Below are 25701 nucleotides of genomic sequence, written 5' to 3'. Positions count from 1 at the left end.
CCAATTTCAACTCTCCTTGGATTCAGCCAAGCTGGTCAAGGGATCACCCTGAGAATCCTATGCTCGATTTAACACAGGCTGCAGCATTACAAACACCTACACAGAATTACTGACACCATTTCAATCATTTGCTCCTTTTTTCAAAGACAAAAGACAACTCAATTCAGCCCTCTACACCATAAATTCTTATCACTTTCCCAGGGCAATTCTCTGGCTCCTGATTTAGCTCCTGTTTTTCAAGGGGAGTCACGGCAGAAGTATACAAGAGTGAAAAATATAATATGCTATTTTGTCAAAAAAAAGAAATGAAAAGTTGAAGCAAACTCTTGGTCTTTTATTGCAATTTCTTTGGCAGAGGGTGCAGCAGGCACCTGCCATTGCAACAGCACTGCCTCCCCATCTGTCCTTGGCACTGCAGTTGTACAAATCCAACAGTTTCCCAAGCTATTCTTTAAAGTTACTGCTGTTGAGATGATGAATCAGAAAAACCCAGTTCAGAGCAGGAATTAGGTCCCATTCTGATCACACAAGGGTACAAGACAAAGGCGGCACCGAGTGTTGGTCATGACACTGGTGACAAATGCAGCAGAGACCTGTCGCCACAGGACACAACTAGTGCCCTACCTTTGGCTGCCACAGACACAGGGGATTAGGCCGAGGCTTAAAATACAAAGATCAGATAAAGGAGAGTTCATTGTGGATTCTTCTCAGATCCCCACCTTGACATGCTCCCAAAGCTTCACAGGGTTTTGCTACGGATGATTACAAGCACACTAAAACCAGTTCTTACCAAGCTGTGCACTCTTCAGCTTTGTAACTGCCACCTCTGCAGCAGAGGAAGATGTAACTACAGCTTCTGACTTATTTGTCATTTTCAATCTGTTATCACCAAATTGTTATCGTGACATGTTATTTTTGAAAACACTGAAAACTTTCATTTCAGATCTCTTCAGCAGTAAGGGTAAGGGTTTTTTTTCCTTTTGTTGACAATAGGAAAACCAGTGGCATTCAGGTAATGACAACAGATGCACACCCAAGAAATTAAAAAACGATTTTTTACTTTTTTTTTTGTTCAACCTACAAACACTGTCAAAGGGCTGCAGATGCTTCAATAAGTTATTTCATGCTACTCAGAATAAAAGATGAAAAACCCAAGCTGATGAAAGCAGGCAATATAACCACAGCTAATTATTGAGGCCCTTGCACAGTTAACTATAAAGCTCAACTTTCCCACAGTCTTTAAAAATTGCTTTTCCCCTTTTATAAGCAACCTTTGCCAATTTCCAAGTCAATTAAAGGAAGAACATTACAAGCACTCAAACCAACTCAGAGAACTTGATGACAGGTTTGACAACATTGCTCACTCCTGCGCAGCCGCTCATTTTTATATTAGGCAATAAAGCTTAGTCATTAAGGAAAACTTCAGGCACATTTGCGATGCTTGTCACTCAACAATCCCCCACAGAATATCAATGTATTTAATGAGAAGCAGGCTGCAGCAGTGGCAGAGCATTTTATTGAGCTGTTTCATGAAAAGTCCTAAGAAAATATGGAGAATCTTCCCACACTCATAAGGTAAATGTATCTTTGTACACAGGCAGTTAGAAGTTAACTGTGCTGCAAGGTCTTGCTCTGCTTGGTATCTCAATGCAAGACCAAGCTACACCTCATAGCTCACTACTGAATACTCTTAGCAGCAAACCCTTTTTCTTCAGCTCTTGTGCCAGAGGGACAGGATAATAGGATGCCAGCATAATATTTTCATTTGTTTACAAAACAAAGCCACCAACAAAAACTGGGTTAGAAAGCCATCACACTTTCCCCATAAGATAATCAGGTGTTTTGACCCTCCAGTTCTTCATCCTTTCAAAGAATCATGAAGTCTCCTCTCCTGGTACCCCTGAAACTCTCTCTGCCATGCCAATGCTTTTTTCTCTCCTCTTCTCTACCTGGCAGGGAGTCCATGCTCAGACAAGGAGCCTCTGTTACATCAAGAGACCCCAGCTGACGCCCTACATACTATTTTTACATTATTATAGAAAGGTTATAACTGAAATTCAGAAAGCTGAACTCAAACTGAAGCAGAATGGATTTCTGGTCGGAGTGGGTAAACGTTACCATGAAAATGAGTGACCTTCAAAAATTGCTTAAATGCTTAAAATACTTTGTTCAAAATAAATGCCACAATTGAATACATCCAAAACCTAAACACATTCAATTCAAAACAGGATGCATTTTAAAGAGGATTTTCTAACTTTTTAACTAACCACAATAACTTTTTTTTTACACTGAGTACTCACACAACACAGAAAAGAAAAACAAGTACATTCCAAGCAAAAGGGACAATATGAAAGAGACAGAGTTTAAAATAGATTGCTTCGTAATGAGGTCAGGGAGACCCCATCTTAGAGACGGGATGCAGCAATTGCAAAAGACAGACAAAATCCATCAAATCAAAACAAACCCAACAAACCTACCCACGCCACTCAGATCTCTATTTTATCAACCTTCTCAAGCATCAGACTGAGAACAACAGCTCCCAAAGCAGGAGCTCTTGAACAGCTCAGCAGAACTGGTGGAGAAAATGTACACGAGAAGGACACGTGAATGGCATGGCCATGGCCACCACATGCCTCTATCATCCCCCCTGAAGCTGCTAAGGAGCCAGGTGCCACACTAAACACGGTCAGGTTACAGCAGCGGAACAAAATTTTTGCCCACGAGCGGCATTGCCCCAGCGCTGCAAAATAAAGCACATTAACTTAAACATCCTCTGGAGAGGCTCTCAGACCAAGTCTATCTGCACAGCTCTTGGATGGCTCCTTCACACCCTCTTCTCTGGGCAAAGAAAAAAAATCCATGTTTTAAAAACATGGAAGGGCAGGGAAATCCTCTAAAAACATAAACATCACATGCAAACTCCTGTCTTCTGTGCATCTGAGCATGCAAGTGCAAAAGCAGATTTAGTCTGTGAGTACCCAAAACTCAGTCATAATATTATTTAGCTACATATCATGGTATCAAAAAAAATTCTGGCTAATATCAGTATCAACATTGCCAAAGGAGCTGATAATCTCTGCTTAGTAAGACAATAATTTGGGTTTGACCTCTTATTTTGGAGCCACTACAAGTAATTCAGCTAAGTGTTGTGTATGTCATTCTGACACTCAATTTACGTAACACAATTTAGAGGAAATTTAAAAAATGCTTTTCCAATCACTTTTGAGATTATTCATTAACCCTGTGCTACAAAATACAGATGCAGGCGGGTGAACCTCAGGTATCTGAGATTTGTCACGTTACAAAGATTGGAGAGGAATGCCATTGCAACATTAGGTGTATGGTTCTGTTCTCAGTCCCATAATCTCATTTTTTATCCAGAACTTGCATGGTCTGATGCATACTAAAGAGATGTCAGGAATACCCATCTGCTTCCACTGACGTTTGCTGGGTAAGTCTGACAGCATAAGCATTAACTGGGAATGATTGCAGAATTCTGTTATTCACTGACTGAGGCAGTGCTAATTCTGAGTGAGCACAGATGTGTTTCACACCTCCACTTTGGATTTCAATACCGCAAACAAGCCGTTATCTTTTTTTTTTCCCCTTTCTGTAAAACTAATTCTTGTAACATGTCCTACCAGGAAAAACTGCTCTCCTTGTGGAGATGTTCCCTTCTTCCTTGAGGATGATCCAAGTCAGACAGGGTACAGGGAGACTCTCAACCAAAACACTTCACTAAAAATAATGGGAGATTTTTGGTTGTTCTGGTTTATAATCTCTGTAGCATCAGTTTTTCATTATTAAGATTCAGTAAAATCAACATCAAGGGACATGCTTGCCCTTTAAAAAGTTGAATCAGTCAATCAACCTAAATATTTACAAGAGCAAGGAACTTAATAATCCTTGAATTTAAATGCATATCTTCCATATTTATAAAAACACTCCTCAATCTTGAAAAAAAAGTTAATGCCAAACAGGCAAAGCATGTGCCTTTATGTGGAACATTTCTGTTTACTATTAATAAAAAAAAATAATTCAAACCCCATTTTATATAATTTTTAAGAAAAATGTCTATTCTCTGCGTAGGACAGAAAACCTGACAGACGCAAACCCAGATGCTGATCTCATGAGCACTCATACCTGTTGGCACAGCTCAGCATGTTACTCGTCACACTTATGTTATTGCTCTGTTAATACCCAACACTGCTGGTTTATGTAAAATCACCTCATTTTCAAGGTGAGATTGTAGAGACTTGATATCATTAGAATGAACTTCTTTGTTGAAAAAAACCCCAAAGCACATTGCCCGCGTTCAAGACTTTAAACCCGGGCCAGGCAGCATCTGAGTGCTCTTACACAGCCCCTTGTCCCTGCCACAGTTTCCTCACAAAACTGTACACCAACCACAGCTCAGGGCGCTGGGAGCTCGTGCATTTTCCCTGCTCAGGAGGTTTCTGCTGTCCACTATCACAGCTTCATGGAACACTAGCTGCCTGTAAGCTGCAGTTTGAGAAACATGAAGGAAAAGGAGCTCTAAGATTTAAAAATAAATTTTTTAAAAAGGCCACGTGAAGCAGTGGGGAAAACTCTCAAAATCTCCATTGAGCCGGTTAACCGTTTTTCCACACTGTATCTTATTGACCGAATCAGTCGACAACAATTAGTAACATTTTGAAAGTGTTTCAGTTTATTTAGTGTGCCAATCGATAGAACTTCAAACAATGAACTAGGCTGCTCTTGGTGCACTTGTACAATTTTCTGTTTCTTGAGCCATTTTGTTGACAAGATGAGCATCTGTGGTTGCAGGGACAAGTCAACACTCAACAGAAACTATTCCTAATTTAGCTTTGTTTCAAGGAGCTATTTTCACAGCAGTTTCCACTTGACCTTGCACAGAGGCGACAGTAACAGTGGGCTATAGAAAGCCACAGTGTCAAGAGCTGCACAACATCCCTGCGATGGAAAGAAATGGGTTTGGACTTAGGTCTCAATATGCATCATCTGAACAACTCTACTAAAAAGCCCTGCAGCTACCTACATCTTTGCATATCAGTTACTGCTTGGGTACAGCGAGTCCTCTAAACAGTACTCCGGGGAATTTTTCCAGACAGGGATCAAAGCCTCCTGCAAGGCTCCAGCGTTTAGGATGCAGAAACAAAGAAAATGAGGAACGAGTAAAAATGGAGATTAGCTAACTAGCTTTGAAATTGGTAGAAAACTGGTAAAAGTGGTGACAGGAAACCTAGTGATGAATGGCGAAGCTGAAGTGAAATTACTAAATGAGTTCCTTCAGTATCAGCCCCCTTCAGTATCAGACAAATCCATCTGAAAAAAACCACTGGAATTCACCAGGCAAGACCCTCCCATAAAGTGATACTAAAGATACTCAGACGAACTCCCCTAGTGGCTTTTTCCTGGTCAATTCCAATTCCCCACTCCAAACATCCACATACAAGTATGTAAATCAGCTTGTAGGACGCATAAGAGGAATGGCCATAATAATGGCAAGCCTGTTGTACAGGAGGAAGCTAAGGGAAGATGGCTGTTACATAAAATAATCAGAATAAGATTGTCATTGATAAATACACTGATGAAAGATGAAGCCTTCTCTGAAGGACAGCCCGTGCACAGACAAACAAACGCTGTCCATGACTAAACTTGGGCTGTAAATCAGAAAAGCCTTTGAAGTAAAAGAGGGCAGCACTAAATTCTGTCTTCAATAAAGCAAAACTAACCAACCCATTCACCTCCTCAGCTAATTTTAGGATAGAGCTCGATTACTGAATCACATTCTTTATTTTGTTGAAGGACTCAACTTTAACTCAAATACGCTTGAATTTCATTTCCTAATTTTCACTGAAGGTCAGCCCCAGGTGCTAAATGCTCAGATGTTCTCTTACCCTGCACAACTCTGACAGCAGATAAAGGTGATGTGGAAGTGGAAAGGTTGAGTTTCGCTAGACCTGGTTTTGCTGTTTCAGGTCACAAAGAACAGACCACTGACAACCAAAACATGACTCTGAACTTGACTTTCCTTCGAGTTTTGGCGGAGGACCAATCCTTATCCCTGAAAACTATCTAAACAGAGGACAGTTTGCAACAGAGGAGTCAACCCTATTTCAAGGTGATGGAGGTGAATCAATACTATTTGAAGGACAAAATCCCCCATTCTTTTCAAATATTTTGCAATTTCAGGAGTCTAAATGTCAGGATGTAACAGCTGTGAGTTATACACGGCTACAAGAACACCAATGACTACTATAACCAAATGATAACTACATGGATAAATGCATTAAATTCCATTACTTTGAAACTTGAAAAGGTCTGCACCTATTAAAGTCTTGAAATACACATAATTTGTGAGTCCTTGTCCTCTTCTTTTGGATTTCCTCAAAGCATCTGCAAGATACTGAGTGTGCCACCATGAGTCTGCAAGGCTGAGCTGTGTCACCCATCTGGTCCCTGAAATATCTGTGACACCAAACACAGCTCCAAGCAGAGGGGATGCACCACACAATCAACTTCTGCCCTGCGAAAATCCATCTCATTTCATGTTTTGATTAACATGGCAATGAAATCAATTTATTACTTCGTTTAGAGAGACAAATCATGTTTAGCACAAATAAATAAAGACTCAAAGACACCAATTCCTGCCCTCATTACAAGTAAAGTGATTCTAAGTTAATAGATCATTTAGCATTAATCACTTTGCCACAGCAAACAAGCATGCTGGTAACACACAGGCTCTGCCAGATCTCCTTCTGCATCTCACACGTGCACATGCACACACACAGAGCACTGAACCAGTGGCCTCTTTTTCCTCTTCCTTCCCCCAAAAATGCAATGGCCGTGAAAGACTATGGAGTGCTACAGGTATAAAAAGAAATATCACTGGGCTTTGGTAGTTCTTCCATCCAGCACCAACACACACTTCCCTGTAAATCTTACACTTCCTCCACAGGAACAGACTCCCAGGAGGCTCTGACTGAAAGAGGGAGAACCTCAAAAGGTTTTCAACATGCCAAAGTTTATTGAGTATCACTGATGAATACCATCAAAGCACCATGAAAAGACAAAAATGTGACAGAAAAGCTGTTTTTCCCCTCCCCACTTTGGAGCAGTGATACTAAAAATTCCCAGAAGAAGAGGGTTTTTATGCCATAACCAGCACGGCATTTAGTCCCATGAGCATTTATTAGTGCAATCCTAATCACAAATTCCTAGCTGTCCATACTGTGCAATGCAAGCAGTAGGAAGCTACCTTACACCCAAGGGGGATTTATTTTGGAAGCAGAAGACTCAGCATAAAAAGCACCAAGACAAGCCTTTCATTTTTGTAACTATAGCATTTAATAAATAACGGGGAAATCTTCATGTTTGAAGGTTTCTGCACTGATCCTTATTGCATCTTGGAGACACAGTATTATGACATCATTCTAAAAAAGAAAGGCGTAAAGCAGGTCTCCCAGTGTGTTTTACTAACCAAAGTTCAGCGGCACCTGGAGCTGCCCTGAGGGAAAGCAAAGGTCATCTGCCCTCCAGAAGAAAAAGCTCCTGCAAGGCAGCACCACAGCAGCGGCAGTCTGTCCACGTTAAACTGTGTTGTAACTGCATAAACATCTTCACTTTCTGCAGGATATGAGCAACATCACCCAAATGAATAAGGTTTCAAGAGAAATCTCTGACTTTGCAAGTACTCATTCTAATGAGCAGCAGCCCATTAAAGCCATTCCTACCAGAAGACTCCCAAACCAAAATCACACCTAAGCAATGGCTTGAAAGCTGCTATGCAATACAAATAACCTGAGGGCCTCTCCTGACTCACTAAATCACAAACCTATCTCTCCAAGAGGTTATAATTTAAATGAAAGCTGAGCCTTCAGCAAATCCCATCAGATTGTCAAATATGGATTTTATGTAGGAACCCCATCTGCTTGTGCAGCTACATGAATATGCAACGTGACTGTTGCTGCAACACTTGCATTCACATTGCGGAAAACTTACAAGTAAGCGGTTCCCAACTACGATTACATCAGGAACAAAGTTCTGAAAGCACAGGCAGTGAGCTGCTGCCCACAAATATCAGCTTCGAGCCTGCAGGTTTGCTTTTCTCTCCCCCTCACGTGCCGAGATCACCAAACGGTAGGGCAGAGGTGCGCCACCCTTTGCACTCGCATCGGGGCTGGCCAGTGCTCCCAGGCGGGCAGGGCTCAGCGCTGCCTGGAGCGCAGGGCCCGGAGCGTGGTGACGCCCACTCTGTGCCACAGGAGCCGGCGAGCGCCAGGAACGCTGGGCAAGTTCATTACCCTTGCCCAGGTGAGGGCACTGCCAGCTGGAGGCCCACCGCTTGCTCGGCAGGGCTAAACCCGCCTGCAGACCACACACAGGGCCCAGAGCTAACTGCCCTAGTTCTGCACGTGCCTCAACCCACACCTGCCCAAAACACTGCAGCTGCTCACTCAAGCCAGCAATCACTCAGTTCACACCTCTTTGGAAATTATTACTATAATACAGATTCTGAAGCTTCCAATTCTGCACATCATAACCCCCAGCTAAAGATGGGCTTCAGTCAAGTTCTCCATCCAACGGAAGGCGACCACAACCCTGCTTTCCACAGCAGCGCCAATGGCAGAGTCCAAACTGCTGCACAGCAGAAACACCAACTCCCTAGAGAGCACATGTGGGACAGGGGGAAAGACTGGCCACCCGACAGCCCAACACGACTGATTTGGCTGTAACTGAGCAAGAGACAGCCCGCAACCAGTTGTGAACATATACAAGCACACTCCACATTCAAGTTGAAAGCGACTGCCAAACCTAAATTAATTCTGGTTTTATGGATGCCAGACAGCTCTCTTGGAAAGCATCACCAGGATTTTAACTTTATACATTTAGCAGCGACAAATTCTTCGTTACTGGCAAAATTTTTTTTAAAAAGCCTCTCATCACAAGATAAAATGCTTCATCTCAACCAGCAAACATCCACAGCATCACATTTCTAATGATTAAAATCAACTTCGTTACTTTTAAGAGGTTTGGGTTGTGTTTTGGTTTATTGATTGGTTTTTTTTGGTTTGTTTTTTTTTTTTTTAAATTAAGCCTGCATGTTTTACTCTTCAATTTTGCTGTGAAATACTTAGAAAGTATTGACAAAAGGTCAGGAATTCATGCAACAGAAGCTCCCTCAAACCACCAAGCAGGCAAAGCTCCTTTCTATCAAATACAACCCATTTAAACCAATACCTGCACAAACACATCAGTAATAGTTTGCACAGCACATTACCTATCATTTTCTAGACTGAAAAACCTAATTAGAAAAAATAAATATATGCTGTAGCACCATTTACACTTCTCAATTCCCACTAAAGAAGCCCCATCAGGAATAAGACACCCATGCAAATTTGTCAAAGCTGCCACTCCCTGGCTTTTCTGAAAGCTCCTGCTTCTGTCCAGTGGCATCTAGAAGGACAGATTGAAGAGGAATTAAGTAACCCCTCAGTACAGCAGAAAACACCCAGCAGCTTCTGATCAGATGCCACAGAAATTATCAGGGCTGCAAAGCTTAGAAGTGAGTTCTGTAATTCTAACAACTCAATTGAATTTCAGAACAAGCTGAAAATCATCTAGAAAAAGACACTGGGTAACAGCACAACTGTCTGCCGGGAAGAAAACACCAAGCCCATGTCACACAAACTCTCCACCCTCCCTGATACCATGCACAGGACATGGGACATGTCTTCTAACACAAGGATTAAACAGATGAGGAGTTTGCACAAACATGCACTGCAAGATGTACCAAGCTCAGTACATCCAAGGAATAAACAGACATATCGGACTCCTGTGCCTCTCCACAACAGAGCAGATGTTTCTTCAAACTCAAAGCACAATTACTTCTAATAAGGAACTAAACAGAGGAACTGCCACTGTTAAGGTTTTGTTCTCTAGTAACCTTTCTCAAAGCACAGAGTAGTTATGGTTCCCACATCACCTCCCAAACCCCCCACAGCAGCCTCACAACGCATTTGACAAATGTGCAATCTATGTGCATGAAGGAGGGAGCTGGACATATCAAACACCCTGGCCTACATTGCTCAGGAGGTCAAATGAAGGACAGACACAGGAGAAGCACTATTTTGGCACTAAAGACATTTGCAAATCAAAATATTTCACTGGCTTTGATTCCAGACCCTTCGATCAGACATGCCTCAATTCCATGAAAAAAAAAATAGATTCAAACCCCACACCAGGACTGTGAAATCGACAGAAGTGTGAATAAACATAGCAGAGATGGCTTCACATACCCTAACCACAACCTGAGAAGGCGCATTAATGTTTAGCATTTGGATCAATACATGCCTACCTAGGGCAGGATTTTCACATTTCAATTCCATTGTTCAGTTGGGGTTTGAAATTGCATTTCTGGGCAGTAGGTCTGTGCCTAATTCTCAGTCCTTGCAGGAAGGAGTATATTTCTTCTTGGCTGTCAATGAGGTCACATCCAAGTCACAAACACCCGAGCTGGCCTGTGGCTTCCCCCAAAACAAGGTTTTCCATGCGTGGTATTATGTGCAAACAAACAGAACCAATCCACAATAAATGCCAAGTGTTGACCATTGTGTTAGTTTCCTTATTTTTGTATTTGACCCAAACCTTCCATTCAGAAGCACCATGTGAACACAGCAGAACATTCTCTCTCAGACCAGGAGGAACAGCACACATCCCTATTTCAGTATCAGGACGTGGAAGCTCAGGAAAGGTATTCTGTTTGTATTCTCCCCTGCATCTTCAGTTCTCCCAACAGAAGCAATTCCCCAAGTGGAGCTGGTCAAGCTTGCAGCGGAGTCTTCACTTTGCAGGAAGAGAAGACCCAGCACAAGAGCATGAATCACGCCATAATGCGTAACTTCTGACAGAAAATGGCTGGAGAGCAGCAGCCAAAGGAGTCCCAAGTAATCCCCTTCCATATGCATTTCCCTCTCTTCCCTAATGAGCTTGCTGAAACTGAGCTGACAGATGATGCAAACACCTTTCTACTCGCCATGCCTTTCTAAGAGCAATTCCGGTCACAATGGAGAGAGCAAATGACTCTCGCAAAAACTCCACAAATGCCACGATTGAAATCAACACAGAACTTGTTATGAATAATTTAACTATCAACTGCCAGGACATTAAATTTCAAATCTAGTTTAACTCTTAGAATTGATTACCACCAACCAACACACATCACAGAGTTGCAGAGTCCTCATTCTCAGTGCTATTTGAAAGCTCTTCAGGTCTTCACTAACACCAAAACAGAATAAATGCTAACACCAAAAGAGAATTAAAAGCTCCAAACCTTCACACTTCACACAAAAGCTCCAAACAGAGCACCTAACCAAAAATCCCTTTGGAGGTTTTTTTTGATAACACTCTTCTCTCCCTGTTTGCCTGAGCTGTCTGAATGGAGTCAATTTCAGCAGAACCAGTAGCCTGCTAAATTACAGTAATTTGCAATTAAACAAATACTTGCAGATAAACATTCAAATGAGTGTGTTGTGTTACAACTGATGTCAAACTGAAAAGAATGTCATGACTAAACCGAACACAAACATTGACCACAAATGTAAATAAGGGTGACTGCATGTTAGCAGGTGAGCCTTCTAACACGCTAGAGAAAAACAGTTTGAAACCACTCTTAATGACAAGTAATTAACCAGAGAAACAAGACTACAGCAAGACACGGAAGAAAACCACTAAAACCCCACGCTTAAGTTTTGTCCTCACAAAGACAGAATCTGCCTCACTGACAACTAAATGCCCTGAAGGACAGGCCCGTCTGTGGGAGTAACGTCACGTGTGCGTAGGAACAGAATTCAGCTTTAAAAATACATGTGTTGTAATAAACTGGCACAGGTAAGTGTGTGCTTCAGAGATTAACATCTTGAGCTAGATTAGAAAGAATTATTTTCTCCTCCTATGGAGCACTGGCAGCCTTATTAGAGCTTGCCTTCCTGTGCAACATCTGGCGTGGACTGACACAAGCTACCTGACTAAAGGAAATGTTAGTCTAGTGACACATCAAAAACGTTGTGTCACGAAAAGCTGCGCTGAAAAATACTACCTTATATACACTTCCCACTTCATTCACCTCCCTAATGCATTCTAAATCACTTCAGGGATCACGAGGTGTCCTACTTGGAGAGCTCTAGAGGCTGAAACACCACCCACAGCCCAATTACTCAACCCTGCACAGAACGCTGTTCCCAAGGGTGGGGTTCACACCCATCGGAGCTGGCTGCAGGTGAGCGCCGCCGCTCACGCCCCTCGGGCTGTGCCATGCACCTGCAGGCACGAGCTCCCAAGAAAGAACAGTGGAAACACTGAAAAAGACTGGGGAAACTTCCTGCTGAGGAGGAAGATAAAGAACCAGCAACACACCTCCAAGGCTTGAAGCTAAGAGAACGGCTGGTCCCTGAATGCTCAGGAGAGCTTTTCAGGGAGCAGCAATAACCCCCAGCTGACTCTCACGTGACTCCTTGTAGCACACACGCTCATAAAGAAAGCGCTGGTAGCCCTGCTGCAGCAGCCCAAGGGCTGGCAGAGCTGCGCCCAGCTTTTGACACGAGCTCCCCAGAGAAGAAAAGGGACGGGGACATCCTCCTCCCACAGACACCACCACAACGCACCAAAGGCACTGGAAACTGTCAGGAGGAGTTAATAGCAATACGCACACACTGTGAAAATCTACCAACACCTTTTCAAGTATGATCAGAAAAGCAAGCTCTTAGCTATTTTTTTTTTTTTGGAAGACAGAAAATGAGGGCTAAACCTACTAAGAAAATGAGCCTGTTTCTGTGACATCAATTTGGATCAAAGCTAGACGACTCTCAAAAGATAAGGAAAAAGATAATGGCAAAACAAAACAGACAATCTGCTCATTATTTGGTATTTGCAAGAGAAAGGGGAAAAGTAAAGTCATTTCACAGAAGTTCACTTTTATGTGCATGACTTTCTAGACATGAAAAACAACACAGACAAACCCAAGCCCTTACTGAAGAGCATGGAAATCCCAAAAATTTCATCAGATGAAACAATACAGAACCCAGAACCAGCAAACACACGTTCTTCACTTTATTCTTGGTTTCCTGTGTGCTTGTTCATCACTGCACTTAATTTTAGAAGAGTAATGTCACAGCATTTGCCACAGCACATGCCGCAGTTGAGAGGGCCATGACACACAAAGCATCACCACACAGTACGAGAAGGCTTCACCCCACAGAGTATCACCGTACCTCATCAGAGGCTCTGCTCATACACAGCGCCATCGTATCACTTCAGAAGGCTGCAAGCACCTGCCCTTCTTGCTCTTTAGCCCAAGCCTTTATACTCTTCATCTTAGATGCACTGCACCTGTGTGCCCTCTGCTCCCTTGGGCGATTGCTCAGCGCCCCTGGGCCCTCCATGGCTCATGGCTTTCAACGCTGGTCACCTGCTCGGCACAGCTGCAGCCCACTGGGGATGAGGCTCCAGCCCCACTGTCAATCCCCACAGGCTGCGCACCTACAGGGTAACGCACCTTTCCACGCCTTTCCTCTTCTACAATCAGCAGCATAATCACCTTGTGCAAGAACATAATCCAGTGACAAACCAGCTGTGGATATTCTAGTAGCTTAGACTCCAGCTGACTTAGAAAACACCAAGATCAAAACTCCAAAGAGCACCTTAAGACAACTTGAAAAAGAGAATATATGTAATTATAACAAGCAAAACCAGTTTTGCTATACTGAAATAGATTCAAACTGCAAATGTTTATTACTTCTACTACTAAAATCAGAAAATCATGGAATTGGAATTCGTAAGGAACTGACCATCAACTTGAAAGCATCAAGGTTCCCTCTGCTAGAACAGGGGGCACAGCTTCCTTTTCCTCTCCAAATTCCAGCCAAAGCCCATGCTTCTGCACAAAGGCAATTCGCCTGAAATTTCCCTGTAACTACACAAGGAAACTGATGGGAACACACTTTCGCTGGCATTAGCTGGTGACCAGATCAAATTTAGAAAGAATACTTTAGTAAGAATTGGGATAAATCTCCAATAACTTTTATGGCTGAGATGAAGAGGGAAGAAAAAATAACTACTGCTCTGACTGGGCTGAAGCCACTCAAATAATTTCTAATTTCAAAACTGCTTTAAGGAAGTTTCACTTGGTCTTTAAAGTCTTGACTCCTCCATATCATACACTGAAACTGCTCTCGTCCAGTGTAGGAAGCAAAAAGGCTCAAATACAATATTTTGTTGAAAAGATTTGAAGGGAAGCAAGCCCCAGACAAGGAACACATTTGCAAGCCAAGAGGACACATTTCCTCTTAACTCTGCTCACAGCTGAAGCTGCCCCAATGATTTACACTGGAATGGGTGTTTCCGTAGGTGTGACACACAGACGAGAGCTGCTACCTCCTCACGCAGCAGTTCAGATGGAGTAGAACAGAAGTTACATCTAAAAATAGCACTAGACTATCAAACTCCATCCCCAATATCAGCCAGGAGACAGCATCACAGTTTGAGGCTTTTCAGGTTTAGTTTCTTTGCACCACAAGGGCCATTCAAGTGCACCTTTCCGCAATTACAAAATTGCCTCACAAGAACCCAAAGATTTCTCCAAGAAGCTTGCTCTTCAGAAACTACTTAGTATATTTCCAAGTGCTAAACCCCAAAACAGTCTCCACAAAAACCAGCCCAGCAAGTAAAAAAACACAATTATTTTTGGGATGTCTGAAAACAGAGCTGGAAAGGCATTCCCTGCATTCAGGGATGGGCACCACACATGTTCTGATTGGCAAGGATACTCCACAGCTCAGCTCTGAGGTGCAACCCCTTCCCTTATGGGTTGAACCCACAGAAAAAGAATTGTATCAAATTTGCCTCATTCCATTTTATGAGCAAAATTCTCCCAAATGTGCTTCTACTCCTTAACGGAGCACATCAAGGACCAGCTTGGTCCTGCGTGAACAAAGGAGAAAAATTACAGCTTGAAATGCAGTGCAACCCAAATGCTGAGTAATTAGAAAGACAGGTTTTCCTCATTTAGCCCAACATTCCAGGGTTTACCCCATCACACACACAAGCCATGGCATTTTGGTAACCTGGCTACTGGCTCATATTCCCCACCTGTTACCAGTAACCTGATGACAGCCTTGTAATGGCTTCTCACACTGAGAATTAGTCAGACCTATGAAATCACACCCAGTGTGGTGTTTTAAGCATCAAAATTCAACAGATCCCACTAGTGTGCTAAATAACAATAATAATAAAAGAAATCTGTTTAAAGCAAACTCGTGAAAATATTTACCTCAAGTATTGTAAATTGCTCAACCTACCTTCAAGGCTGTAACTGTAAAAAAAAAATCAATTTAAGTAACCTTTTAAAAATAAAGGAAAAGTAATCTTGCAGTAAGAGTGAAAAGAGTTAAATTCAGAGAAAAGTAAATTTTCACACAGCTTTCAGCAACCGCAAGTAACAACCATAGAAAGATCTTTATCAGAGGGCAGCATGTTATCAGACCTTGCCAGATTGTCCTATGCAATGTCTCACGTTTAAACGTACTGACTTCAGGCTGCCCTTCACCTGCAGTGATTCCTCTGGGCCAGAAGCAGAGCAGCCACGAGCACGCTCAGGCTCTGACACCGCTCACTTATTCACTGCCGCGTTCCTCACAAATTCCCATAAAAACACAGAAAACGATCCGGGCGAGCGATCCCTAATCCCTGACTCCCGGACACAGGCGCTCCAGCTGGGAATTAACGAGCCATTGACACGGCACCGCTAAGACTCCCTTTCCACAACAACAGCCCACACCATGTGTATATTTACCTACAATGTATCATAACAACCCGGCCGCCGCTGCTGACAAGCTGCTGCAAACGCACATCAGAGGCACGGCAGAAACAAGCTGTGCAGCAGCCGTGTAACAGTAACACTCCTCAGCACTTCATCGCCGCGACTCGCTCCACTACACTGAGCTCAAAAACCACGCTTTTTTCTTCCTCGTCGTAATTTTCCTCTCACGAAACAAAGTTGAATCTGAGGTAAAAGTACATTTTTCCTCATTCACTCTTAGTCACACGGGCCCTAATGTTCATGCTTAAAGGCAAGGGGAACACAGAATTCGGTGAAGCTGTAAATGTTTAAAAAAAAATCTGTAATGGAAACTTATTATTGACCATCCTCCCAGAAAAAAAAAAAAAGGTTGCAAAATGCTTCTGACTCAAATTATTTATACTAAAAACTGAAGAGACTGCATTATGTTAGATTTTAGTTTGTGAACATCTTTTCTTGAAATGATTTACAGCAACCTCTGACTTTTGTGCAGTCAATCCATGAAACATTTAACACAAAAATAAATCAGACATCAAGGGAAAAAATTCAAACCCAGGAAATAATAATTAAAATGGTATTAAAAAATCTGTTAAGATGCTCAGCTATTTTTATCATTTCCTAATGCTCAGCACATGAACACAAGAAACAGGGAGGAGGCACCACAAACAGCAGATTGAAATATACCCACCCCTAGCTGAAAGCTTTTTGGTGTTGATAATTTTGGCAGCGTACTCTTGTCCTGTGGTGATTTTCATACACCTCCTCACGACGGAGAACGCCCCTCTGGAAACCAAAACCGGGCAAAGTGTCAGTCCAACTGGAACACTGCACTGCCATTACCAGCTAACGGGCAGCACGGAGGGGGTGTGATGTCGGCAGAATTTTTTTTTTTTTTAAAAGGGGATTTTCTGGTTTTCTGTCAGGGACGGTCGGCATTGATTTTATTCAGCTGAACAGTGAACTCCGCGGGGTAGAAGCCGTGTGACCAATCCCCCCAGCTGGGGCGGAAGGCGGGCGGGTTTTCACGGCGTCCGTGCCGGCACACCGCGGGGGGACACAGGGCGGCGGTGGCCGTGTCCCCCTCAGCGGCGACACCGGGGGGGCGACACCCAACATGGCGCTCGGAGCTGCGCCTCCCGCCCCGCCGCTGGGAGGCGCCCGCCGCGCTCCGACACCCCTCACAAACCGAGACCCCCACGCCGCCACAACCTAAGAGCTAAAAATAACAATAAATAATAAATAGCAATAAACAGCGGCACGGGGGGTTGAGGGCAGCTGCCCGCCACCCGCCCAGAGCCCCTCGCCGCCCCGGGGCCGGATGGCCGGAGCCCGGGCGCTCCCTCGGGGCTCCCGGCAGCGGTGAGGGGGCCCCGGGCGCGGCTCCCCCTAGGGTTCACGCACCAACCCCCGCAGCCCCCGGTGCCTTCACCCCGCGGTGTGTCCTTACTTTCCGAGCTCCTCGAAGAGCTGGTACTCGTCGGTGAAGCGTGTGCAGGGGGTCGAGGCCATCATGAGGACGCGCGGCCGCCGGTGACTCCGGCGGCCGTGGACGGCGAGGCGGGGACGGCGGAGGGGCTGTGAGGCGAGGCGAGGTGAGGCGAGGCTCCGCGCCGGCTTCTTCTCCTCCTCTTCCCCGCCACCGCCTCCTCTGGTGACGGCGTTGCCTCCGCGCCCTCCTCCGGTCTTCCCTCTCCCCTCCCCTCACCCTTTAGGGAAGCAAGCAAACAAACAAATATTTAAATAAATAAGTAAATAAATAAATAAATACGTATCCTTCTCGCTCCCTCACGCCCGCCAGGGAAAGCTAGCGGCAAAAGGGAAAGCAAAACCGGGGCGGGGGGCGCGGCGCTCCCTCCCCTCCCGCTCCCCCCCGCCTCAGCGCCTCAGCCGGTGCCGTGCCTCCCCCTAGCGACCCCGGCCCGCGACTCCCTGCCGTCGGGGAAGGCGCGACACCCGTGGGAGACGCACAGGGGCGGTCGGAGCACGGCAAGAACCTGCGCTCCGTCCTGCCAGGGGCAAACACCGACCTTTCCCCGGGCGCTGTCCCGGGACGGCGGGCGGGAGGCGCCCTGAGGGAAGCGGATGCACCTGCGCGCGCCCCCCCCCACCCCCGCCCCGCTCCTCAGTGGCCGCCTGTGACGTCACGCCCCGCCCGAGCGCGAGGGAGGGCGCGCGGCGGGAAGCGCGTGTGCGGGTGCGCTCGCGGGCAGGGGGCCGTGACGTCGCAGGGGCGCGAGGGGAGGGGGGGGGGGGTTTGAGGGAGAGAGAGGGGAGCGGGAAGGGACGCGCAGCACCGCGCGCCCCGTGACGTCACGGCCGCCCCGGCCGCGCGCGCGGGGACAGGGGTGGGGGGGGGCACGCGCACACACACACACACACACACCCCGGGCACCTCGTGACGTCACGGCCGCTCCGGTCGCGCGCGGGGGAGGGAAGGGGGGGGGGAAATGGGGGCACACGCGCACCGCGCGTGCGCCGGGTCGCGACCGTCACGGCGGCCGCGGGGCAGCCGCGCCCGCCCGGGGAGGGACCCACGGGCAGCCCCGCACCGCCGGCACTGGCGACAGCGCCCGCATCCAGCCCGGCACTCATCCCGCGCAGAGCGCCCGGAAGGGCTGGGGACACGCGCGAAGTGTCACAGCAAAGAGCTGTCTCGGTCTCTTCCGCGGAAGCGCCGAGTATCTTGAGCTGGAAGGGACCCCACAGGGATTGTCAAAGTCCAGCTCCTGGCCCTGCACGGGATTCCCCCAAAATCCCACCCTGTGCCTGAGAGCCTTGTCTAAATCTCCTTGAGCTCTGGCAGCCTTGGGGCCGTGAGCACTTGAACTCGGAATGGGGATCGCCAGGCCGCCCGAAGGGCGCTTGATCCTTTTCCATAAACCAAAACATGAATTGCTTCTGTTCCTCTAGGATCGGCTAAGTGCTGGTGAGCCAAGCGAGGAGTTCGATCCACACCTGCACAGAGCACAAGCAGCAGCTCGGTTACAAGCAGAGCTCCGCTACAAAAGGCAGCCTGGAGCATCTCCATCCTCATTTCAAGTGAGAAGACAGACACACAAAACACACCCACAAAGGGCTTTACATTAAACCTCTGGAGTTTCCAGAATCAGTGTCCAGAGCTGTGGTCTCGTATGAAGAGGTAAAACCTGCCAACCTTTCCCAAAAGGAACACGAATGTACAGCAGGAATGCCAGAGCCTACACAGGAAGGTAGTTTTCCTCCAGGTGAGGCAGCTGTGCCTTGTACAAACACACTGAGTCCGTGACATAAAGGTGTCAGCAAAGGGGCTTTGGAATTCGTGAGCAAGTAGAAAGCATTGACTCCATCGCTTCCTCTCCAGGGAAACACTCCGTGCAGCAGTGCCAGTACAGAGACCGAGGATGTTTCCATTCACACCAGCAAGAATGGATCTGTTCCCCCCTCCGGGAAGGGAACGTGCATTACAGGCACTCCGAAGGGCAGCGTATTTCCAAATCCCCTCAAACAAAAAAGTGACATGGAAGTTGTGCTTCCTTGGTATAATACCTGCATGGGTAACGCAATCAGCGGCGCTGAACCCCTGGGGTGGGCTGATCATTGCATTTAAGGGGAGCTGGCTGCCAGGTTACTCATCCAGATGAACACAGACACGAGAAGATGAAACATATTCCCCCGGCACTACATCACTTTTTCCCTCATGGTATATTCTGGGAACAAGCATTTGGACCAAGTATCTGCTATGGCTGCGCCATACAGTTATTCTTTAATTTAAAAAATATTCATAAGAAAATAAATTCAATTTCAATTCACTCTCTTGTTGATGTTTTTGTGGGTTTTTTTTAAGTCATTATAAGGATGAGTGATCCAAACTGAGATTTTTTTTTTAAAACTTCTTTTCCACGCATTTCCCAACCTGAAAAAAGACAAGAAGGGGCCAAGGAGTTCCTAGAGAAATATCAAGCATGAATTTTATCACAGGAGGTAAGCAAAGAAAGTATTTGTTTACAAGATTGATATCACAGGACTAGATGAATTTCTGTAAGAGAAACACCAGGGAACTGATGAGTAGCTTGGAAACACTTCAGCTAAGAGGGTTTTTTTCTCCTTACAACAATCATGTCTTAATTGTAGCTCCCTCTTGAGCTGAAGAAAACCTTAATTTGTAGCTGCCGTTTAAACATTTGGTACATTCCCCAGATTCCTCCTGAGCAGACCAAAGCAGGCAGGATGGCAGCCAAGGATCCGGTCCATGAGGAGAAATTCTAAATGCTGGGTAGAGCTTCAGATTTCCATTAAGGCCACAGAAACAATTTATCTGCTGTTGAAGAACGTCAGATCTCAACAAAGAACCAAAAAAATGCTTCAAAGCCATCCCAGGGTTCATTTTTCTTCTCCAAAGGGTTTTCAAGAGAGCAGTTCAAGCCTGTAAGAAACTGAAGTCGTTCACTTAAAATTCCTGAAGTTTAATAAAATGTTACAGATAAGTGGAATGAATTATATATTCAACTTCATACTGAAACATTTATTGTGGCAAGTGAAATTGTATTTATTTTAAGAGTGTGCTATTCAGTGAGGTCTTTGCTTTGTATGGCTTTAGACAGCCAAAGTGAGGTCTTTGTTTTATTTCCGACCTTGCAAATATATATTTTCTATTTTCTTATGTTTTGCAGCAGTCAAGAGAGCTTCCAAGAGGTCATTTGTGTGTACTGCTCACTTTGAGGGCTGCTAGGAATAATGTCTGTTTCATTTGTGACCAAGTGCAACAGCCACTTACAGCAGAGGCCTAGGCAGGAAATGCCCAGAGCGCCTGAGGAATCTGGGGTTTAGATAAATACTCACTTCATGAGCAGATGGTCTTTACAGAAATCTTGGTCCTCCCCAAGGCTGCACATAGTCCTGGGGCAGAGCACTTGGGGAAGCTAATGGACAGCACTGAAGCAGTCAGAGGTACATCACTGCACTAAAGCAACAAAAAGATCAAAAATGTCTGTGGAAACCAGGAAAGATGTAAGAACAGGGTAAAAAAAGAGGATCAGCTGAGAGAAATCCCACAGAAAATACGTGGGTTTGCAGTTCATTGCAACAGCTGGAACTGGAGACACAGATTTAGGTCAATGTGGAATTCTCTGCTGCACCACATGTTGCACCTCTGTGATTTTCTCACTGGAGCTGCTGGACTTTGATAAATAAAGTTGCTGGAGGGCAGAAGGACCGGCGACATCGTGCCAGAGACTCACTACCCCCTTTCCAAATGATGAGGGTGGCCTAAAGCCTGTCCCAAGGCCTTCTGCTGGAGCAGCTCCCTCACCACCACCTCCCAGCCAGTGCTGACTCCAAAAGCTGGTGCCAGTCCCAGGCTTGCCTGGCCTCTGGTGGGTTGTGGAGATCCATGGTGGAGCTGCAGCACCTTCCCCAGGGCTTGTTTCCTCCCCCTGGAGAAGCTCTCCCGCTGCTGCTGTCCCACCACAGAGATCCTTGAAGGTTCCCCAAAGGAAAGGAATTATTTATCCATGAGTGACACTCCTGGCGAGCACCTTGCTGCCCGAGCAGGGCAGTGCGTGTGCTCTGTGTGCCTCTGCTGCTGGAGCACTCTTAGGTGGGATTAATTCACTCCTCAGTGAACCAGAAAGATGTTGGCAGAATAACTGATTTGATAGCTCAGTGGTTCTGTCACGCTCTTGCTACGCAGGAGACCAAAGGTTCTCTCTGGCCTAAAAAAGCATCGCTCCTGACAGGCTGGGAGGCATTGCTGGCCACTTAACTCCTGCCTCTGGAAGCACCACAGGGAGAAAGAAATGAAAAATTAATGCCTTATTTTTTATCTTTCTGTGCGGGGCAAGGACAAAAATACAGGCTTGAGCAAAACAGATGTTTTCCTTTGTTTGCACTGGAAAGAAACAAGGAATGCTCTGATAGATTCAAGTTTCGTCTCAGAATTTTAAAAAATACATTTTTATTCCCTCTCTTTTTTTTTTAATTTGAAGTATTCTTAATTAAGAATATGCCTTTAAAATAATGCTTTTGAAGAGAGTGATTTCTTTTTAATGCACTTGTCCTGGTTATTTTGAGCTGAGTAATTTTTAATGAATTCTTAGCAAACAAAATATTCCATTGTTTACACAGTTCTTTTTACAAGCAATTAGAGTCAGTAACTCTCCATGAATAAGACCCTTTGCCACTGGCTTTCATGATGAGGATTTGAAATACAAACATTACTACAAAAAGATATTTCAAGCTGTGAATCAAAGCTGCTTCCTGGGGCTTGGAGCAACCTGGTGTATGGAAGGTGTCCCTGCTCATGGCAGGAGTCTGGAATGAGATGAGCTTTGAGATCCCCTCCAAGCCAAACCATTCTGTGATTCCACGATTCTACGATTTCTGGAAGTCTGAGCACCAGTCTTGAACCCTGTGTGACTGGCTGACTCAGAAAGGATAAATGGTTCCCCTTCCAGAGTTCCCAGAGGTTTGTTACTTCTGGTTCAGTGGTGAGAGACTCCGGGAAATATGTGCATTTCTCTGGCCTGGTAGGACTCATTTTAATATGACCTTGCCACATAAACCCAAGAGAAAGATATGCATGTGGAAAAGCTGGCTGTGACAACCCCAATATCATCAAGGTGAGGAACTAAGTGTGATCTTGGCTGACAAACTCCACAGAGGCTGCCAGGGCTGCAAGGGAAGCAGGAAACACAGGAGCCCACATTGGCATGCCAGCACTGAAATTTTGCCCAGCCTTCCTTCTGAATGCTTTTGGTGAGTGCTCTGTAAACATTTCCAGGCATTTCTTAAAAAAATTGGGAGAGGTGACTGTAATTTGATCTACCACATGTTTCGGATTCAGAGCATCCTTTCAATGAAGGAAGCTCAAGAAGGAAATGAATAACAACTGCCCCTGCTTCCCATCCACAGGCATTCCCAGCCCTGTAGATGAAAAGGCTTTCCAAGAGGAGGCAGCAGTTACAGAGTTAACCAGAACTGATCAAGAGGCAGGCTGGAATTTTATGGGGGAAATAAGTCAGTGTTGAGATTTTAGATGGGGAACATAGTCAGGGGGATGAGAGAACGGAAATATGTTAATGGCAAAAGTTTGGACAGACTGAACTGAAGACAAAAGATTTGGTCAGAAAAGGGGAAGATCTTAAAGAAACCAGTGCATATGAGACACTGTTGACTGGAAAGAAGCTGAGTTTAAAAAAAAAACCAACCACAATTGTGAGACTATGGAGATTTTAAACCTAAGCAGAGGAGAAATGCAGCAGCTGGTTTTGTGACCCAGACAGCAGGGAGTGCTCATGGCAAGAATAAAACAGACATAAGAACAAGGATATGCACAACTTCCAAACCTTGTCCCTAATCACCACACCTCCTTGCCTTGTCAAATTCTGCAGGGATAATGACTCCAACACTTCCCTGGCTAGCCTGTGCCAGGGATGGACAACCTTTTCCATGAAAAAAATATTTCCTAATATTTCTCTGCAACTTGAAGTCTTTTCTTGTTGTCCTATCCCTAGTTCCCCCTGCTGTCATGGTGCCAAGGGCTGCTGCAATGAACTCTAGCATTCTCAATTTAGCAAGCAAATCAAAGAGGATCCCATCAGTTCTCTGCCTACATCCTCCCCAGACACACATGAAGTGCAAGCGTTTGCTTCTTGTTTTACATTTTGGTCAGGTGAGTGAAATAAACACCATCACCTCCAGTTGACAGAAACTCCTTTCCCATCCTGATTTCTACCTAGAAGATTTTTTTTTTTATTCTGAATTACAGGGAGGTTTTTCCATATATTAAAAAGAAAAAACACCTGGTAGAATCCAGAGGAAACAAAAATATGGTATTTCCTGCATTATACCCCTGTAGAGAAGTAGCTTGTCTGTTTCTCCATTAGAGAACCATTTGCCAGAGACCAATTAAAGGGACACAAAACGAAATATTAATCCAGCAGGAAATGGTAACAGATATTAGCAGAAAACAGACACACATTAGTTACAAGCACTCACCAACAAGAAGGCTTGGGTTGCCTTATCTTGGGGAAAAAAAAGGATCAGCAGGATACACAGGGAGTTGTAGTACACGTACCATCACTGTAGGCAGGCAATGCAAATGGTGCAAAAAACACTAACATAGAGGGAAAAAATTATATCAGACACAGGAAAATATTAGTCCCATATTGAAATATAATTTAAAGGACATTTCAAAGTACTTTAAGGGTTTTAAAATGTAAACAACTGTTAAAGATTTATACAGGGTTTAAAATGTTTTAGAAGTTTTGAAGTATTGCAAAGGCACACTTTTACACCAGTATAAATTCAGAATAACTGAGAATTAAGCGATCATAGGACTAATTTTGAACTCTGTCAAAGTTTGTATTCTATGAAGTTTGTATTCTACAGGATCCCTTCAGCACCACCACAAGAGAAATACGGAACTGTTACCACTCCAGGGAGCTGCTCAGTGCCTCCTCCTGCTCCCACACGTGAGGTTACAGAAGAGCAGTAACAACACAAACAAGCTGTTCTACCAGTGAAAACATGCACTGAGCAGGAAACTCCTTTCAGCTCATGTGTAGGAGTAGGGAAGCTTGCTGATGTTATTTTAGGAGAAGATCCTTCTATTATTTGCTATATGGTAATTCTGAAATATCCTAATGAAGTAAAAAGTGTCTATCTGTATTTCTGCACACTGATATATATACACACACACATAAAATGCATAAGAGATTCTGGATTATCTGGATGCATGTGGGAGCCATCTGGACCACCCTATTTCCAGTCTTACTCCCTTCAACACTAGCTGAACCCTAAATTACCACAGCTTTTTAGGCATACTGGCTGCATTACTGTGGTGCTGCAACATTGTGCATCCGTCTCTGTGAGCCCTTTGGCTGCCTCCTCTGGGCACTTCAGTAATGAAGGAGCTAAGTGGAGGGGTTTTTTTTTATTGGAATAAAACCTTCCTCCTCTATCATGCTGGATAAACCAGGGGGTTTATCATCACCAGTGTAAAGCGACAAGCAGTGGGAAATAACTCTGCAGAGCTGAGTGTAGTGTCTGTGCCCAGCTTCCTGAAATGTAAGGTGACTCAGCTGGAGGTAAATTCCACGTGCTTCTCTGCACAAAGGCGAGGATGTATGTTTGTAAACAGACACTGAAGTGTTCTTTGGATGGTCTGTGGGCTCCTTCTGGAGTGACAGCCTTGATCTCCCCCAGCACCAAAAGCTTATGGATAACATTGATCAAACAACATCCTCTGACACAGTGTTGATTTTCACTTCACAGGAATTTTCATTTCTATGTATATTACAACTCTGTACCTACAACTACAAACCTCTGTAGGGATGCTGCTTGCAGGCTCTGAATGCTGCTGTGTGTGGTGTATGCAGAGGAGAAGCACCTGACGAGCAGGGGACAGTAGCCTGGTTTCACGGGAGGAGCAGCTCCCAGGGCTGTAAATTGCATCAGTGATGTCCAGCCTTCAGAGACACTCCAAAGGGCCACCCTGGATAAAAGCTTCCCCCCTAATGCACTGCAATCTCCTCTCCTTCTGTATAGCAGGGAACAAAATGTCATCCCCACCTGTTTCTGTCCCTATTTTTTTTATAAGTTACTTTAAAAATGTCAAACGGTATAGGTTATGTATTGTCACTTACAAGAGCAGAGATTCGTGCCTCATCCTAGTGCATGATTTGTACCAGAGTGTGTCACACGGGCATTTCTGGTCCTTCTTTGTCCTTCAAACGTGTTCTCTCTGTGCTCATTCAAAGCACTTTTTTAAATTAAAGAAATACTTTCTGAGACTTCACAAGTTGCAGAAACAGGTCGCTTGGAGGATTTTTGTCAGCATTTGCAGGGCAGGTATTAGAGAAAGT

General features: G+C 44.9%; 1 protein-coding gene across 36 annotated transcripts in view; it reads right to left on the bottom strand.

The window, feature by feature from the left end:
* Window positions 1-18002, bottom strand: part of CAMK2D (calcium/calmodulin dependent protein kinase II delta) — a 121791-nt gene extending 103789 nt beyond the window's left edge. For 34 of the 36 annotated variants that reach the window (XR_005256830.1, XR_005256831.1, XM_038135997.1 and 31 more), the window contains exons 1-3: window positions 17887-18002; window positions 17307-17565; window positions 16548-16642 (exon numbers count right to left, since the gene is read on the bottom strand). Coding sequence is in view for 34 of the 36 variants with exons in the window: in XM_038135997.1 (XP_037991925.1) it covers window positions 16548-16642; window positions 17307-17371 (160 nt within the window). In the remaining 2 variants the exon portion in view is untranslated. Of the gene's footprint in view, window positions 1-15857; window positions 16503-16547; window positions 16643-17306; window positions 17566-17827 lie in introns of those variants that run through there. The other 2 variants (XM_038135998.1, XM_038136022.1) reach the window with 2 other exon arrangements.
* Window positions 18003-25701: the final 7699 nt, after the last annotated feature.

The sequence above is a fragment of the Motacilla alba genome, chromosome 4, assembly GCF_015832195.1.
Source record: "Motacilla alba alba isolate MOTALB_02 chromosome 4, Motacilla_alba_V1.0_pri, whole genome shotgun sequence".
Taxonomy (NCBI): Eukaryota; Metazoa; Chordata; class Aves; order Passeriformes; family Motacillidae; genus Motacilla; species Motacilla alba.
The sequence above is the reverse complement of the archived record's forward strand: the minus strand, read 5'-3'. Positions and strand labels throughout refer to the sequence as shown.